The sequence below is a fragment of the Carex rostrata genome, chromosome 14, assembly GCF_964058835.1.
Source record: "Carex rostrata chromosome 14, lpCarRost1.2, whole genome shotgun sequence".
In the NCBI taxonomy this organism is placed as follows: domain Eukaryota; kingdom Viridiplantae; phylum Streptophyta; class Magnoliopsida; order Poales; family Cyperaceae; genus Carex; species Carex rostrata.
The window spans coordinates 391,145-410,079 of NC_135931.1; the positions used below are offsets into that span (position 1 = coordinate 391,145).

The window sequence follows — 18,935 nt, forward strand, 5'->3', positions numbered from 1 at the left end:
TTGGGCCGCTTCTGGGCCCAGAGAGCTGGGCCGCTTTGGGGGCTAGCGGCCACATTGATTTTGCTTCTTTTTTTTTTTTTGGAAAACAAAATTTTTTTTTGTATTAAAATATTAGAAATGTTGAATATATTTCTTTGAAAATAGATGAAATACAATATAATTTGATTTATTAGAAAAACTGCAACAAATAACCCGGATCAATATTTTTCAGGCCGGATTTTTCGCGGCTGTAAGAAAAATTAATATATTTCTTTATGTGTTATTGAAAAATAATAAAAATACTTAGATTCTGAGTTATTGATCCCGGTTCAAAAGTCATTTCTAGGTAATCTAGAAAATATTGTGAACCTTTTAGTACATTTAATTTATAAAAAATTGTATCTATTTTTGAAAAAAATCAAAATCTTTATTTTATTTAATTATTGTTTTTCAAAAAGAATTATCAAAATAGATACAACTTTTTATAAATTAAATGTACTAGAAAGGTCACAATATTTTCTGGATTACCTAGAAGTGACTTTTGAACCGGGATCAATAACTGAGAATCTAATTATTTTTATTTTTTTCCAATAACACATAAAGAAATATATTAATTTTTCTTACAGCCGCGAAAAATCCGGCCTGAAAAATATTGATCCGGGTTATTTGTTGCAGTCTTTCTAATAAATCAAATTATATTGTATTTCATCTATTTTCAAAGAAATATATTCAACATTTCTAATATTTTAATACAAAAAAAAATTCTGTTTTCCAAAAAAGTAAAAAGAAAAAAAAGAAAAAAAAAAGGCAAAATCAATGTGGCCGCTGGCCCCCAAAGCGGCCCTGCCAGCTGGGCCCAGAAGCGGCCCAAATAAGTGCCCGCTTCCCCTCGCAGCGGCCATACGAAATTTAATAATTCCAGTCCAATTTGGTGTTTTGGTTTATTAATTTTAATAAAATAGTATTTTTAAAAATTTTAGTTAGCTGTGATATCTACAATAAAATGTGCTTGGAGACCAAATGTTACATTTTTTGGAATTTTTTTATTATTTATTAAGATGAGTACAAAACCTAGTCAAATTCAGACCATTGAATTTTTTTCTCATCTTAATAATAGTAAAAAAATTTCAAAAAATGTAAAATTTGGTCTCCAAGCACATTTTATTGTAGAGATCACATCTAACGGTTTGGATCGACGATTTGGACTTTAAAAATGTAAAAAAAAATGCATGTTGTAACTTGTTGTAACTCAAAAATTGTTGTAACTTGATCCCTCCTCATATATATATATATCCCTAATTCTCATATCATCCACTAATTAACACCAAAAATGTAATATATATGCACATAAGCATAGTCTGAATTTTATTCTCAATTAATTAAGTTGGTTCAAATGAGAAGCTCAAACTTTAAACTTTATATATATATATTCATAAGCCAACTATCCCTTCACGTACATCTCATTCACTACCACAAAATATGGAACTCACCCTCTCTTCTCTTCCCTCCTCACTGATTGTTATTTTCCTTCTCTTCTCCTTCTTGTTCCGTCAAAGAAACAAACCCAAGTCCGAAAGCAAAGTCCCTCCTGGTCCATCGACAATCCCATTCTTTGGCAACCTGCACCATATAGTCATTTCCAGTCGTCCGCACCAAACCCTGCGTGACCTTGCCCGGTCACTTGGACCTGTTATGCTCCTACGCACCGGCCATGTTAAACTCCTCGTTCTTTCTTCCCCTGATGCCGCAAAAGAGGTTTCCTTCACTTCTATATATTAACTATTAAGTTCATGCATGCAATGCAATGACACTTTTTTTTTTGTGGTGTTATTTTTATATATATATATACACATGCATACAGGTGATGAAAGTACAAGATTCAAGATTTATCGATCGGCCTACATTGACAGCAACAAAAGCAATCTTGTATGGATGCACAGACATCGCTTTTTCAGCTGGCCCATATTGGCGCCAGCTTCGTAAAATTTGTGTCACTGAGCTCCTCTCTGCAAAGCGGGTGAAATCTTTCTCCTGGATCCGGCAAGCAGAGATCCATCGCATGCTGAAAATGCTATCCACATTTTCTAACGACAACACACCAGTCAATTTCGGTGAACTTGTAAGCGAGCTATCAAACAGTGTTGTTCTTGAGGCAGCATTTGGTGGCAAGTGTAAAAAGCAGAGCATGTTTTTGAAAATTATGAAGGAAGCCGTGGATACATCCGCCTGGTTTTGTCCATCTGATGTATTCTCTTCTTTGGGCTGGTTGGATGTCAAGACCAAAAGAAAATTAGCCAGGATTCACAGGTAATTATTAATTAATATCACATAATTAATTAATTAATTCGATCAGGATATGTATGTATGCATGTATGTTTTGTTTGCTCACATGCATAGAGCACATGATCGATGTTGCCTCCTGAGAATGAAAATGAACTCCGTAATACTGTAATGAAGCAAGCAACTAATTAATAGAATCATGCTTATTTGCACACAAGACCCTATTGTTTATTCTGTTACGCTCCTCTTTCTATTTCTTTCAAGAAATGCTAACCCACTTATTCTTGGAACTAATTAATTTATCCAAATTTCAACTACGTACGTAACTACGATTTATTAATTTATCCAAATTTCAACTACGTACGTAACAAAGATTTATTTAAATGAAAATCAGATTTCGAATTTTAGAAGCATCTTTTTAACTTTCCTGGTATTTCTTTTCAGAAAAAAAGAAGAAGAACAAATTGATAATTAATGCATATATTATATATATATAGGGAGTTGGATACAATACTGGATGAGATACTACAGGAACATTTGAAACATCCAAAGGAAGAAACACATGGAGGAGATGAAGAGAATGAATATGATTTGGTTGATATTCTGATAAAGGAAAAACAACATGGTGACCTAGAGGTGCCTATCACATGGGACAATATTAAAGCTGTCATCATGGTAAGCCATATAAGTTTAAGTTTTACCACAAACAAATACAGAATTTAATGTACAAATAGGTGGAAAGCAGTCCATTAATCCATTAATTAGTATCACTTAAAATGAATATTTGAGCAGATGATATATATATATATATGTGTGTGTGTGTTGTTCTTTGTTCAGGATGTATTCACTGGAGGAACAGACACTGTATCAAATGCAATAGAATGGGCGATGTCTGAACTAATTAAGAACCCGGATATAATGGCGAAAGCACAGGCAGAAGTACGACAGGCTGCAAGTATAAACAAAAGGTTTGACGAAAATACCCCCGTCGAACTCAATTACTTGAAATTAGTACTCAAAGAAACCCTGAGGATGCACCCACCTGCACCGCTGTTATTGCCACGCCATTGCAAGGAAACATGTCAGCTACTGGGCTATACAATTCCATCTGATACAATTATAGTAGTAAATGCATATGCACTAGGAAGAGACGATCAGTACTGGCATGATGCAGAGGAGTTCAAACCAGAGAGATTTGAAAACTGTACTGTTGATTTCAAGGGTAATAATTTTGAGCTCTTGCCGTTCGGAGCAGGAAGACGGAGTTGTCCGGGAATTGGTTTTGGTATTGCGGTGGTAGAGGCAGCGTTAGCTAAACTTTTGTTGCATTTTGATTGGAACCTGCCGGATGGGATGAGGCCAGAGGAGTTAGACATGACAGAGGAATTTGGTGCTGTTACAGCTAGGAAGAAGCCTCTGTATGTCTTACCAGTACAACGCATTGATCCATTGCTGGATGCTTAGTTGTTGAAGCAACTCACTCTTCTTCATCCGATGAAATGAAAAATACCAAATTAATTATCTTCAATAGGTATAGTATAAATAGTTCAAATTTGTACTAATTAAGACATGCAATTAAGGTTATAATTAATGCTTTTTAATTAATTAGGATCGGTCAATGTATTTTATTACTAACCTTAAAAAATAAAATAAAAGAAGATGATATTTTTATTAGATTATGCTAAAAATTAGATGGTATGAATTCATTTGCGATATGTAGGTCTCAATGCAATATAATTGATGGTGGACTAAATAAATGCCAAAATTACTTATAAAGAAAATTGACTAGTTAATTAAACGAGTTGTGAGTCAACTCGAGTTGGTAATGAACTGAATTCAAATAGACTTTATAGCTCGTTATTGTCATTCCAACTCAAGTTGATTCATTTAGTTAACATTAACTAAATGAGGTGAGCATAAGTTGGAAGTAACTCACTCAAACTCGGCTCATTTATAGCCCAATTCTTGAGCATGCTAATTAAGGCTAAATCTAAATTAATTGAACAATAAGTCTAGGCCCATATTGATATAGTAAGCCCAGTAAGGTCCAGCTTGATTCAACATACAGGCTGTGAGCCTATGAGCCTATGAGGCTATGAGCAGTAGGATGACTTTGTGTAATTTGCCCTGGGGAAGCAACTTCAAGTAAAAAATCACTTGCTATATTATTTTTCCAGGGCATGCATGCGATATGTTTTATTATTTTTCCTCTTTCTTCTTTAATTTGTTGACTGTTGAATATAATAATCTCGAAAATCCTATAATTAATATATATACGGTTTTAATTAATTAATTGTATTGGCAGTTGGCTATTGCTATATAAGTTTGAAACTTCTATTTTGTTAAATTATATATAGTTGGATCCTCCATTGTCCAAGTTAATTATGTAATGTTAGCTATTTCCTAATGCCATTAATTTCCAAAATTTTATATTTTAATATTTAAATTGAAATACTCTGTTTCCAATTACACACATTTCCAAACTCTATCTTTATCATATTATTACAATAGAAGTAAACTACACCCTTAATTAATTAATTAATTATTTCCAAATTTTTCTTTGAAGCATGGGGCGAATGTAGAAATTTTTTTGATGGGGTCAACTATTTGCTAATTCAGAATTGTATAGTAATTAAATTAATACTACTAATTATTTTATAAATACAATAATAAAAAAAGAAGAACTTTAATTAATTAACACAATTTATGGGGGTCAAATCTTATTTATAGCAATAATTTCTCAAATTACAATAAACAAATAAATACAAATCACTTGTAATTTTTTGATAGAAAAATATATTGGATTAATATTGACACTCAATTTAAATTTAATCTGCTGCCATATTGAATTGAAGGTTTTACTAATTAGCTAACTAGACCATTAATTAAATTGCATTTTGAAGTCGATCGGATCGGACAATTCAGATCTGACTCTTTTGATCTAAATGCCTGGACTCCAATTTAATTTAGCCTTGAGAGGATTGTCAGAAGAATACCTAATACAGTTAAAATTAATTACCTTACAACTCGCTACATGGAATAGCACACGTAATGACGCACGTAAAATCTCTAATAACCTAGAGAGAGAGAGAGAGAGAGAGAGTACGTAGCCGTAGCCGTAGGTGAAGTGGCGTTTGTAGTCCAGTCTTTATTTCATAAAAGAAGCTCCTGATTCCCTTCGTAAGAACTGCTACTCACAGTTCGGTGGGCCCCCCATGCCTTCTTCAGTCCCCCCTCTCTCCTCTCTCCTCTCTCCTCTCTCCTCTCTCCTCTCTCCTCTCTCTTACGTAGTGGCGTAGTGCAAAAAAACAAAGAGGTAGGAGAGAGAGAGAGAAACGCCTTTCTCGTTTCTCATATCCAAACCCTAGATTTAGATATATAGGATATAGCCTCCGATACACTGCATGCTTCAACCAACTAATTAGATTCTTCTCTTCTCCTCTTCTCTTTTGCTACTTATTATTTCCCAGCTAACATTCTTTTTGGAGCATATATATATATATATATATATATATATATATATATATATATATATATTCAATTTTTTTAACAACTATATATATTCATTGGAGAATATATATATATATATATATATCCAGATATATGAATGAATAATTAAAGCCGATTTTTAATTAAATTGCATAGTTTCTGGAGATCCTTAATTATATTGTGAACATTTAATGACGTACTCAAAACAATTAATATTAATTTTTTTTTATATTGACGTAGCAAGTATATATATATTATATTTGTGCACTACTATTTTTACAATTGAGCTTAACACACAGCTAGCATAAGGTTCAATATATAAGATCATCGTAAAAAGAGGGGAAAAAAAACAGAAGTGTACTCTATTCGTCAGAACTCAGCTATCAATTAAGAATGACTTCAAAAAATATTACAAAAATGACAAAAACTTAAGTATACTTCATTTAACAGGAGAGAGTTTTTGACAGCTTTTCAACTAAAACTCGTCAAGAGGGACATTTCTATAAAAATCTCACAGACTTTTTACTTTCCATTTCCATAACTGCAACGCTTTTTGAGTTTTACATTTAAAAAAAAAAAAAGGCCGAATAAATCACTTTCAGCCTTTGTCACAAACAACAAAATTACTTTCAATTGGCCTTTTAATTAAATGACCAATTTGAAACTAAAACTGGAAAACATAATTAATAAATTAAGAGGGAGTGAGGGACATCACAACAACATGCACCGAAAGAAAAGAACGCCATACACTCGATGAACACCTTAATTTTGTTTAGTTTTAGTAAGAGAGTTTAAGAGAAAGATCAATTGTCTGAGAAGGATATGCAGATCTGGACGGTGCTGACGTGGATGCATCACTCATTGTTGGAAACGCCAGCTCAGCTAGACTACTGCCACCGTATGTTGGAAAAAACTGGTATTCTCTTGTTTCCTTCCTTCTCTCCATACATCTCATCATTCCTCCCTCCTATAGAATTAACATGCATGGAATTATGGAAATTGGAAAACACCTACATTTCATTAAAAATCACCCCAAACATATATATTACATTAATTAATGTATATATGAGGTAGGTACAAGGTACAAACAAAACTCACCAGATCACCAGATGGAGTGATAGTGGCCGTTAGATCCATTTCCATCTGATTACCACCGTCCACATATTCATACACTGAGCTCTCTCCAAAGAGGCGCTTCTTCTATTTAGAAATTAAGAAAAAGACAAGAAAAACGAAATTAAGTAAATAACAATAAATCATAGATGATATATAGATCATAGGTCGTCTCTCGTATAGTCGTATTGAAAGCAACAAATTAATTAAAACACTTACACGGACACAAAACTCGCACTGATCAGCATAGCACTGCACTGGGTCCACGGGTGGAGGCATGAGAGGCCTCGGCACCATTTGGGTTGAAGGGGGCTCTGGTGCCGGCGCCGCCAGATACCTCCCCATATATCCTGGGGGTCCCATTGACCCCACCGGGTAAGTACCCGTTAAAAGACCTCCACCTGAACCTACCGGAGATGGGTACGACCCGACAAGCATGTGAGGGAGCACGACCCGACGAGGCTGGTGCATGAGGAGGTCGGTTTCACCTGCCTGCTCCATCCTGAGGCGTTCCAGCTGGGCAACACCAAGGCCTCGCTGCGGGGCCCGCTTTGGTGTTACTTGCTTGGCAGACTTCCTGGACCTGGTTCGAGGTGGAGGTGGAGGTAGCGGTGGCGGTGGTAGATGCACAGAGTTTAAACTGATGTGGTCAGGTTTTGGCGAGTTAGGGTTTTCGTCGGGGAAGGTAATAGGCCAGTAAATAAATTGGGAAGGCATTTTTTAAATAATGGAACAGGGAAATTAAGAGAAAAAGGAGCAACAGTTGGTTTTGGGAGGGGGGGGTTTATATAACCAATTCAAGAGGAAGCTAGCGAAAGCGAGGGGTTCCTGAGTGGTGGTCCCGGAAGGAGAGAGTGACACGTGGCAGATAGTTGCATGTACGGCATGCCCGGTGTGAGGGGCAGGGGAGGGGAGGTATATAATATATATTGTTTGTCTGGTAGTGCTGACGTGGCGTTTGAGTTGATATATATATATATATATATATAGTCCGTTGGTTTGTAGGAAAGGAAAACTTTGCTTGTGCTGATAATTAATGATATACAACGTACGTAACTCTATAGAAACTGAAAGTAGATCATCAGGCGATTTGTGCGGATCGATAAAACATGTTTCTCTCTCTCTCTCTCTTATATATGTTTTCTTTTTGTTACCAAACTTGTAAAAATGATGAGCTTTTACTTTCTCTCTCTCTCATAATCATTGTCGTTTTAGTCTTTGTCATTAAGTACTTTTTTTTTAAAAACTAACTTAATTCTGTTAATTCAGGATATATATATTCAGGAGCGGAGTCAAATCATAATGGGGTTCAATCATATCAAAATTTTATATTAAGAATGGGGTCAATATACAGTATTTATGATATTAATTTTATACTAAGTTATATAAAAAATCATAAGTAAATAAAAAAAATGGAGATCAATTGACCCATTCATCTAAGCTCCATCCGGCTCTGTATATATATCTTCAATTTTATCGGTCTAACCTGATGCAAATAGCAAATTAAAAAAAAACATTTTTCTTAATTAATTTATATGCAGTGTATAATTCTATCCATGCATGTGGCGTTGTATTTTAAAACGTTGGTACCAGCATGACCAGAGTGCATGTCTACACTTTTTATTTTATTTTATTATATGTTACAAGTAATAACAATTAGAATATAAAATTGAAATTACGTCCAACTTTTTAAGATTTAGAATAATTAGTCAGATATCATGATAATTGATTAATTGGTTAACATTTTCATACTTCATGTCTCATCTATTCTCACAACTCAGTGTTATATATAGTATATACTTTATTGGTAAACACTAAATTATAATCTGTTTAATTAAGATCTTAGTTTAAATTAACTACGTACGATGAGAAAGTGAAGCTTTAATTGGACAAAGTCTCATTCAAAGTCAACCTTAAACGTCTGATTTGCATTGAGAATCGTGCAAACATATTTAATACTTAATAATTTAAATAGCTTTTTGAATCTAAATATTTGTACGAATTTTGATGCAGATCAGACGATTTAGATGCGACTGTGGATGAGATTTTGTCGAAAGACGTTTGGACAAAACCCCCACCCTTATTTAATGGTCATGTGTGTCCAACTCGATCTCCATATCTTTTTTAGTAATTAACCGATATATCTGACTATGATATTTAATGTGGAAACTTAAATTTAATTCATGACCTTAAAAAAAATAAAAAATTACCCTAGTTAAAAGTTGTTGGTATGGCTAATTAACATTTTGGACAAATAATTTAGGGCAACAATAATATAAAGTTACCCATTTAATTAAATTTGATTTTAGTTTCGTTTATATATATATAATATTTATTTTGACAAATATATATATATATATATCCTGTGCACATGATGCATGCAACAGTCTTAATTTTGAGCTAGAGAGGGTGACAACAAATTAAAAAAGGCAGCCAATTAAGTTAAAAATAAATAAAGTAGGTATATTGATTGTAGAGGCAAAGGAAAAGGCAATGCATGATGAGGTTCTAACTTGTAAAATGATAAAAATGGGCCATGCAAGACCTGGATCTTGTATGGTTAGAGTGGGTCTCCTTTTGGAATATATATATGTGGAAAGTGGAAACGCAGATCTTAGACCGTTTCTTTTTCTCTCAATTCATTTATATTGATTACATGCATGGTTGGAGTGTCATAATGCTTGTTTCTCTTTATTTAAAAGTACTATATATGTAATATTTAATATACCTAAAAGTGCAATGTAAACGTTAAAGGAATTAATATATATAATTCTCATTTGATCAATTGATCCTCTACATAAATTATCGTATATTGTTATTATTATTATTATTATAAACATATATATTCAGAATTTCGGAATAATATTTATTTGTACCCAAAATTTATTTTATAATGTCATCTTCTTTTATAAATATCATATCATGTGTTTTTCCAGGATGAAGTCTGGCGATCGAGTAACTCAATTGAATATATATAAATTTGGAAGATTATTCTCTAATTAATGGACTGTATGAGGTAGGGTTTTTTTATTTTATTTTTTTAATAACTGATCAGCCACAAATAACGACGAATAGCTTTAATTGATAATCATCAAGTTTTAAGTCGAATTATGAAATTTGATATACTTAGTACGTGTTATTAATTCTTTGTTATATATATTGAATTATGAGATTTGGTACTTATACATACTATTTAACAAATTAATATCCTATTAATTGGTCACATGCATGGTACTTAATTGAATGACAAAATTTTGTTGTACAATAATTAATTCACATAATTAATTAAGTCTTCTTAATTTCATGAAACATTTGATCTTAACTGTAACAATTAATTCATATAACAGTACGTTTATGGCAGTCTCAGATAGATATGCATGCTCAGCTCATGCATGTTTCTTAGTTCTTACAAGGAAATAGTTAATAGTATATCTAACTTACTATATATATATATATATCAGTTTCCAAAGAATATATTATATATACATTAGAAAGCATGCATCTCATCAGTTCCATGAAGCTAGCTAGCTAGGACTAGGAGAGAGAGGATAATTAATTAATGATTAGCATTTGGGACAACATGCAGCGCCTAGCTAGCTAGCTTTGGGGCGGCAGCATATATATATATATATATATATATATATATATATATATATATATATATATAGACAACACAACAAATCATAATTAGAAAACACACAAAACATATATATTATTTTTATACCATGCATCACGTACTCCATTGATGAAGACAGTAGTAAGTACGTACGTATATTATTACAGTGAATATATATATATAAGTATCATTGGTTAATGTTTACGCAGAAGCATGCAGCTAGCTAGGCTAGAACAACAATTTAAGAGGGGAGGGGAGGAGAGGGGAGGGGGTGTTGAGAAAAAGAGCAGTGAGTGGTTTTGAATTTTTTATTTTTATTTTATTTTGTTTGTTTGTTTGGAAATAAAATGACCAGATTTAGGCCGGCATGCAGTAAGCTGCAAGGGCTGCGAGAGGAGATATTGTCCCTCCACAGAATGATTGGGTTGGGGCGTTGCCTTGGGCCTCTAATCTCTCTCTATTCACTATTAAGAGATGTTATAGAGAGCTAGGTAGCTAGGTAGCTAGGGACAGAAAAGGTTGTGCCAACAGGGGCGGGCCCACTCCTTTGAACGGGGTCCACTACTGGTTACTACCAGTGCCACTCCTTTGAGAGTACGCCAGTACGTATGTATACGGGGACGGGCTACTCTCTCTCTCTCTCTCTCTCGGATCAGATCATCAGAGCAAGGTGAGATTTGTTTTGTGTGATCTGCCGTCCTTTTGTCTCTCTAGGTGCCACGTACTACTACTGGCGCTTTCTTCCCCTGCTACATCTCTCATCTCTCCCTAGCTTTCTTTGTCTTTTTTTTAGGAAGTTTTGCATACTAAACCCCCTTCGTGGCTTTGATATTATATTGTGATTAATTAGTAGATTAACAAATTTACTCATGATCAGATCAGCTAAGCACGCACACGCACTTGGTAATTAAAGAGAAAAATATGTTAGCTAGATTACAATTGGACTTGCACAGAAATTGATCAGCTAGCTAGAATTAATGTTATTACCTTAATAATTGAATTCATCTTGATTTTAATAATATATCTTGGTTATAATTAAATGCATAAATTAATTTATGACAAATGCATGCGTTTAAAATTTAAATTGAAACAAACTGTTAGACTTAGATGCCTTTTTGTACCTTATATAACATGCATATGGTTTGGTGGCAATCATGTAAATATGCTGACATCTGGGCTTGGCAGGAGAACTGGATGTGGGCCCGGGCCTTTTTGTCGGCCTGATTTGCAGCGTGGATCCAAATCATCCAATCCCTATTCCCTACGAAAAGTTCCTACAATTAAAGCGAACCATAATTAAGTAGCTTTTGCTGTGTATGGACATTTAAATAATTAGCTCTTAAACAGGGAATTAAAACCGTAAATACTATATATCATGGTACAATTAAGAGCTCTGACAACATTTTCATGGTACGTACGTATGTGCCCTTCATAAATTGTTCAATCAATCATTTAACGAGATGTTTGGTTGGGGGCCTAATTCCTAAATGATGCATGCAAATGCAATTAAGGGGTAGTTGTTGCCTTGGTGGCTTGGTTCCATAGGAAAAAGATGATGGGCATAAAAAACAATAAAGGAGACAAAACAAAAGAAAGGGGAGCACGGGGGCATACATTCCAGGCAGCGCCTAGAGTAGACTATACTGGAAAAAGAGAGGAGGCTGGTAGCATGCCTCAGGGACCAGCAACACCTGATTTGGAAGCTGGCCCGTACTGTCAGAGAGACACACAGAGAAAACAGAGAGAGAGAGAGAAGATTTGGATGTATCTTCGACTGGGATTCTCAACCGCTCTACCATTATTTATATCCAAATGGTCCCCGCTTCCATACAACCAATTAAGAAGCAATACATCAAATAATGTGTTGCCCAGTATACATCAATTGACCTATAACAATCAAGGTGATTTAGTGTATGACAAACTCAATAATATGATAGGATAATTAATATGGTCGAGCTGAGCTAGCTGCAACTTGAGACAACTCCATGCAGTCAAAAAGAAGAACAGAGAAGAGATGCACTTAACAGGAACTGCCAGTTAGTTCTATTCTATATTTCTATGCAAGCATAGACTAATAAAGTTTGCTAATAATAAGATAGCACGAGATAAAAGCCTCTCTGCAGCTTTTACAGTGTTAGTTTTACTACGGTGTCAATACATAGGCTACCTAATAGCCCCCTGTAAAAGGTAGTTTCTAGGCCCAGAATGGGGCAGAGCACCGGCTCAAACAAATAAACAAGATGCATTTCTCCACAATCTACACCAATGAATTACTGACAATAAAGATGAATTGTTATTTTGCTTTAAAAAATAAAAAACAGAGCGCACACACTTACATTTAAGAAGGATTATAGCAATTTACATATTAAAGCAGGAAAATGTTACAATATTTATTAGCCTAACTTATGCCACCACCATACTGTTACATTTTAAATGCTAAAACTACTAACAAAATATAAAATATCCTTATTTAAAATGATGTCGTTGGTCCAATTAATTTGTTTGAGCAGTTTCTGCTAACAAAAGTCTGTTAAGACAAATTAAAGTGGTCATTGAAAAAACCAATAACAAACAAAAGCGAGAGATACCACTTATGTGGCAACTAATGTAGACAGTAAAAAAAAAAAATTCTATACAACTTTAATTAAAAGCTTCCCAAATGCAACGACTTGTGGTAGGTTAAATGATGCACATAACATCCATTTACCCGGAGCAACCAGTCGAACTCTGTGCATTTCAACTTCTTCAATGGTCTCACACAATGCCACGTTTATCCTCTGTTCAAGCATATAATTCAACCCATCACATATTTGAATAAGTGAATAAACACTGGATGTAAGAACATGTAAAACTAAGAAATCAGACCTCATGAAAATCAAACTCTGGATTTTGGGACTTTGAGAAACCATACACATGTATTTTAGGCAAAATAACAGAATCATCATCTTTTGACCTTTTTCTGAAGATGCCTTTAAACACATCTGAAAAAGAAAAATAACACAATCACTAACCTTCCCTAATATATAAATCACAATAATGTGATGATTCAGAGCTTACCTAGAAACTCAGTAGCATCATTAGGCAAATTCATAACAACTTGAGTTGGAGATAATCTCTGTTGACATGTAAGTATGGCGTTGACAAACCTTCTTCCATCCATGTTAGATACCTGCTCCATGCAAATAGTGAAAAAAAAAAATAGATGTTTTAAAAAAGAAAACAACTCTCATAAAGCCAACACATAAATTTTGGTCAAAGTAAACTCCAAATTTAATAGTAGAAAAAGGATCTCATACCTCGATTTTTTTATCAAGCTTGTTAAGCACGATATTTCTATTAAGGTATTCTACAGCATTGGGATTAAGGTCATTTGCATACACATGCCTCACCTTCCTAGCAGCAGAAATGGCAATAGGACCCACACCAGCGAACACATCACCTGTTCAATTGAATAAGCAATAAATATACAAATAATCAAATAAATAAATAAGGAAACACAAAAATAAAAATGAAAAGTTGAAACTTAAAGCTAATACATAAATGATTGTTTGCTTCTAAAAGTACCAGCATTACCAAATTGCAACTAATTAACATGCATATCACTTTTGGACTGTATGCCAGATTAGAGGCAACACTAAATCGGTAATGTTAAACGAAAATGCCTTATTCCATTACCCCAATCAAAGTTTCTAACAATGAACATTCAAAGAATGCTGGATATTAAATCCAAAGAGAAGAGATATAGGTTTATATGCAAGTATTATAACACATCGGACGTACTTAAAGAAAAAGATAATACAAAAAAATATCAGAATGAACTCACAAACAATATCAGAGTTTGTGAAAGTACTGATGAGCCTTTGTCTTTCAGTTCCTAGTCGAGAATTCCAGTAACTGGAGATAATGGAGAGATATATGATGGTCACCTTCCAACTATTCACATAATAATATATATAATTAATAGAGGGAAAGAGACTTACACAGAAGCAAGATCAAGTTGGAACCGGATGCCATTTTCAATTACTGTGGTAACAAGAGAATGGTTACCAGCCAACACCTCGAGTTGCATTGTCCTATAGTCATTTTCGATGGCATCAATTTTGTTAACAACCGTTTGAATCTTTGGCTTGTTCTTATCTAACACTACCTGAAAATTAGAAGGCAGGTTACCAGAAGTTTAGTTTATTTGGCTTATCACGATGAAAACCTTTTAGCAAGAGAAAGAGAAAAACACCTTAGCTATGAGCTTTTTATAAGGCAAGTGCTCCTCTCTCAGGTTTAGGTGGGCAATGTGTCCAATGGTTTCGAATCCTGATGGGATGATTATGTCATCTGGAAGTATTGCTTCAAGGAGCTACAAGAAATATCGGAAATATTAAAAACTTGCATACAGACAAGCCTCGAGTAAAATATAAGAAAGTTCAGTTTTATTGTAAATCAAGTTTTTTTTTTTTTCAGAGTCGTCTTAATATATGATTCCAAGCATACCTGAGTCATATGCCAGTAGCTGTAAAATATAGTGAGCCGACAGTGCACAAGTTCGTACAAGGAATTGTTTCCTTCCTCAGCTTCACAGTACAACACTGCCTGTATGAGATGAGAAAATAGCTAATTTAAATAAACAGCATAATTAAAATTAACAATAAGTATTCACTGATTGATACAACTAAATTGTTAAGCAAATCTCTGGGTATTTGTTCGCTTTTTATTTTCCTTAAGTTCCTTATTACTGTTATATGGGTTTCTGTAACTTCATTATTAAGGCCACCTTGATAACAAAAAAATAATTAAAGTTTGTTAACAGAAATATCCTTTTTTATCAAAGTTCATTATTAAAGTTTGTTATTTGTGCGATTTTATTTCCTATAGTTTGTTAACAGAAATCTGCCAAATTTTCACAAAAAAAGTTGTGCCAAGCTCTTTTACAATATTAACTCGGCAATAAAACCTTCATTTATCAAATAAAACATGCATTTACAATTCACTCAACTCACAAGAGTAATTAAGCCACCTTGACAGCTTCTGGAAGCATGTGGGCCTCAATCTTCGCGTACCTCTCATCCAGCAGCAAGAGACGTGTGGGCCCCCTCCAACTGGACCCTATAATCTCCTCTCCCATTAAATCGCTCCAATCCTCAGCGTTATCCTCTTCATTCACCAGCTCAACCTTATAAGCACTAACCTTTTCATCTTTCTCCATTACAGTATCATCCCTCTCATTATATCTCTTCTTTTTCTTCTTGGGCCTTGAGATCTTTGCGAGGTTGCGAAATTTGATGAAGCCTCGTTGGTTGAATTGTTTAATTAATTTTTCTCTGAATAAGACAGGACTTAGTTGGGGTTCTTCTTCATCTGTGGTGTAAGACTGTGGGTTCCTGAATGGATGCCTCAAATTTAGACAATTGATGAACAACAACAAGTTTACTAAAGGTATTAGTATGTACAATAGGTACCAGTACTTTTAATAATTAAAAGCTCCAGTACAGTCAATTGCACAGTTACTGAGACTTAAATTAACACCAAATTGGCTAATAGTGTCGAGACCAACTACAAATGGGTTAAAGGAAGACCAAATTGAATGAACTGAGGGTTATAATGAAAAACTTAATTTCTGCATTTGATTAAATTAATTTTTTTTGCATCCCTACAGAAAATTTGAGCATGCCAGTATGATGGTGTAAAGATGGATCAGTGAAACTGGTATTAGCAAGTCTAATTCAGCCCACACAAAATGAGAAGCCTTAATTTATATACCTTAAGAGAAGCTTATAAATGGAAGGATCGACGTCATCTCCAGTGACCCGTGCCACATTTCGAACCCTTGGCCAATTGAGAAGGTGTCCCCGTAGGCGCCTCTCGAGCTCTGAGCACTCAGCAGCTGGAACACGCAAAGCAGCGAGATAAAACACACGCGTAAAGCTATCTCGATCAATTAAAGTTCCTTCCGTCCGATTGGAAGCCGGTTCTGATACAATTCCTTGGCCATGGCGGAGCGAGGGGCCATGGTGGAGGAAGGTTGAACTAGAAACTAGGGTTAGAAATTTAGTGGAGGAGAAATGAAAGGGTTTAGAGAGAAGGCGACGAGGTGAGAAAGCGAGTTGGGTTTGCAGAGTGAAGGCAGAGGTCATTTCGTCGAACAGTTTGTAAAGACTTGAGAGGAGGAGGTGGTGTTCTCAAGACTCTTTCCCTCAGAGAGAGGAATCAACAAAAACGAGGATAGGATCATAGGCATAACCGCATCAGGCATTGCATTTTCGGGCTGGGTAATTCACAACCGAGCATAAATCTAATCTTTTCTTTCTGTTCAAGTTGGGCTTTAAGAGTGTATGTATGGGTTTTGGTTTTCATAGTATATGGGCTCTAACGTGGAGCAAGCTAGTACACAAGGACCTTGCTCGTCATCTCATTCTCATCATAGATTTCTCCAATTCAATCCTTGCTATTAGGTATTTAGGTCCCTTCTTTTACATTCTCCACTATTCAGTCCGATTTTAAGTTAGTCCCAACATATGCAATAAGAAGTGCAAATACTAAACTGGTACCATGGACCCTAATATCTATATATCTTCCTGCCAAATATAACAAAACAGACATCCAAAGAGTAAACTAGCAAGCTAAATAGATATGTAATTAGTCAGTCCATAGCATTGGTCTCCGCAGAAGCAGCATCCTCTGTGGGAAACTGGTACAACACCATCTGTGTGTCTTCCAGATCCCAAATCCTGAGTGGTATGTCTTTAATCACAGTAGGCAGCCATGCTGGTATCACATTCCGTGCTTGCCTCTTGACTAAATCTGCCCAATAATTAGCCAAGGCCACAATCATTAGTACAATAGATCTAAAAGTTGTATTATTTCTATGATTAAAGCACATATCATTATGTAGAATAGATCATTACGTAATTTCCACATATCATTGTTGCTTCAAATATAATAAAATACACAATTAATTGTGCATGCTCTTCTATCTTTTAAAAAATGCAGGATATTCCCGTAAACATACTGTACAACGCTTGGTCGACTTTCGAAAAATGTGAGTTCAAATTTTCCTAAATGAAGTAAAGCCGAGAAGAAGTACAACAATTTTGGATGTGATGTGTAAACTTAATTTGCATGAACATGAATTTTTTGTAATAATTTAGAATTTGTCTATGATATTTAATTTAGGATGTGTATGTGATTTGTATGCATATATATTTCAATATTTGTATGTGATTTGTATCTGTAGCATATTGGGCCAGCATATATATATATGGAAGCTGGCCAAATAAATAAAATTTTATTTTTTAGAGTCAACCAAACATCAGGATCGGTTGTACAACAAAACCGATTCAGATACTACACTATCAGGATCGGTTGTACATAACAACCGATCTTGATAGTTTAGTATCTGGATCGGTTATTATGTACAACCGATCTTGATAGTGTAGCATCTGAATCGGATTTAATTAAAATCGATACTAATTGTTTTTTTAATGGGTATTAAAAAACATGGGAAAAAACTATTAGGATCGGTTCTCAGGTATAACCGATCCAGATAAGTGCCTATTAAGATCGGTTGATTAAAAAATAAAAAACCGATCATAATAGTATCAGTATCGCCTTCATCAGAATCAGTTATATTCCGATACTAATATGTATATATAACTGATCATGATTCCTTATTTTTCATTAGTGGCACTTATTTCCAAGTGGCTCCTTGCATGATAAACACCTTCATCTAATGCTTTTGACCACCGTTAAAATTTCCTAACTCCTTTATATTGGGTTATTTTGTTTTACATTAGAAAGAAAAAAAAAAGTAGAGAAATACCAAAGAAAAAGATAGATAAAAGAAGAAGAAATGGAAGAAAAAAAAACGAAGGAGAAATTTTGATAAATTGTGATATTGAGTCATGTTTGATTGAAATTTTGACTTGCGTTGTTTCTAAACAATCGTTGCAGTTCGATTTGAATTTCTAGTGTGATCACTATCAGGTAACTGAACTTCTCTATAATCTGTGTTTTTGTTTTGTTTGGTTGAATTGAATTTTGAATTGGATGATTGAATTGGGTATTGGATTATGATTCATATTTAACGGGATAGTAGGTCTGTAGTTTGAATTTGATTTGTGAAATGATATGATCGTGTGTTATGAGAATTTGAGAAATGATATGATCGTGTGTTATGAGAATTTGAGAAATGATATGATTTTGTGAAATGAAATGATATGAATATTATGTGACTTGTTTTATTGATAACCTGAACCCATGTGCTATTGCTAGTTAAATATGTATTCATAATTTAATTTGAATTTGTGTGGATTAATCCAGTCTGTTTGAATAGTTGTTTAATTAAGCCAGTTATAGAGAAACACATCATTAAATAACTGGTTACTGAGTTTTGTAGCTGACTCCGTATTGTTTCTATTTGTTATTTTGATTGTGACGTAGGTTGATGGGATGAAGGATGGATGCG

The 18,935-nt window shown here is 34.3% G+C and overlaps 2 protein-coding genes across 3 annotated transcripts; one reads left to right on the top strand and one right to left on the bottom strand.

The window, feature by feature from the left end:
* Positions 1-1,458: 1,458 nt before the first annotated feature.
* On the top strand, positions 1,459-3,757 carry LOC144565485 (desmethyl-deoxy-podophyllotoxin synthase-like). The gene is made up of 4 exons (XM_078315252.1): positions 1,459-1,734; positions 1,841-2,286; positions 2,757-2,934; positions 3,097-3,757. Exons 1-4 carry the CDS (start codon positions 1,459-1,461, stop codon positions 3,721-3,723), a joined length of 1,527 nt encoding a protein of 508 aa, XP_078171378.1. The 3' UTR covers positions 3,724-3,757.
* A 9,186-nt stretch (positions 3,758-12,943) lies between these two features.
* On the bottom strand, positions 12,944-16,667 carry LOC144565343 (Met-10+ like family protein). 2 transcript variants are annotated; one of them, XM_078315071.1, is made up of 10 exons: positions 16,232-16,667; positions 15,489-15,852; positions 14,966-15,064; positions 14,712-14,831; positions 14,458-14,624; positions 14,301-14,371; positions 13,774-13,916; positions 13,535-13,649; positions 13,343-13,458; positions 12,944-13,254 (listed from the first exon to the last, which is right to left on the bottom strand). In XM_078315071.1, the coding sequence occupies exons 1-10, from the start codon at positions 16,603-16,605 to the stop codon at positions 13,108-13,110; spliced, it is 1,716 nt and encodes a 571-aa protein (XP_078171197.1). In that variant the 5' UTR covers positions 16,606-16,667; the 3' UTR covers positions 12,944-13,107. The 2 variants fall into 2 exon arrangements, with proteins under 2 accessions (XP_078171197.1, XP_078171198.1); XM_078315072.1 differs by having other exon boundaries at positions 13,535-13,646; positions 16,232-16,666.
* Between the last annotated feature and the right edge of the window lie 2,268 nt (positions 16,668-18,935).

Bases quoted from the DNA above. Each gene is read 5' to 3' on its own strand.
- LOC144565485 (XM_078315252.1), top strand. From the start codon at position 1,459: ATGGAACTCACCCTCTCTTCTCTTCCCTCCTCACTGATTGTTATTTTC. The intron at 2,287-2,756 runs GTAATTATTAAT...ATATATATATAG, and splicing joins AAATTAGCCAGGATTCACAG to GGAGTTGGATACAATACTGG. The intron at 2,935-3,096 runs GTAAGCCATATA...TTCTTTGTTCAG, and splicing joins ATATTAAAGCTGTCATCATG to GATGTATTCACTGGAGGAAC.
- LOC144565343 (XM_078315071.1), bottom strand. From the start codon at position 16,605: ATGACCTCTGCCTTCACTCTGCAAACCCAACTCGCTTTCTCACCTCGT. The intron at 15,065-15,488 runs GTGGCTTAATTA...CATCTCATACAG, and splicing joins TGCTTCCAGAAGCTGTCAAG to GCAGTGTTGTACTGTGAAGC. The intron at 14,372-14,457 runs GTAAGTCTCTTT...CATTATCTCCAG, and splicing joins CAACTTGATCTTGCTTCTGT to TTACTGGAATTCTCGACTAG.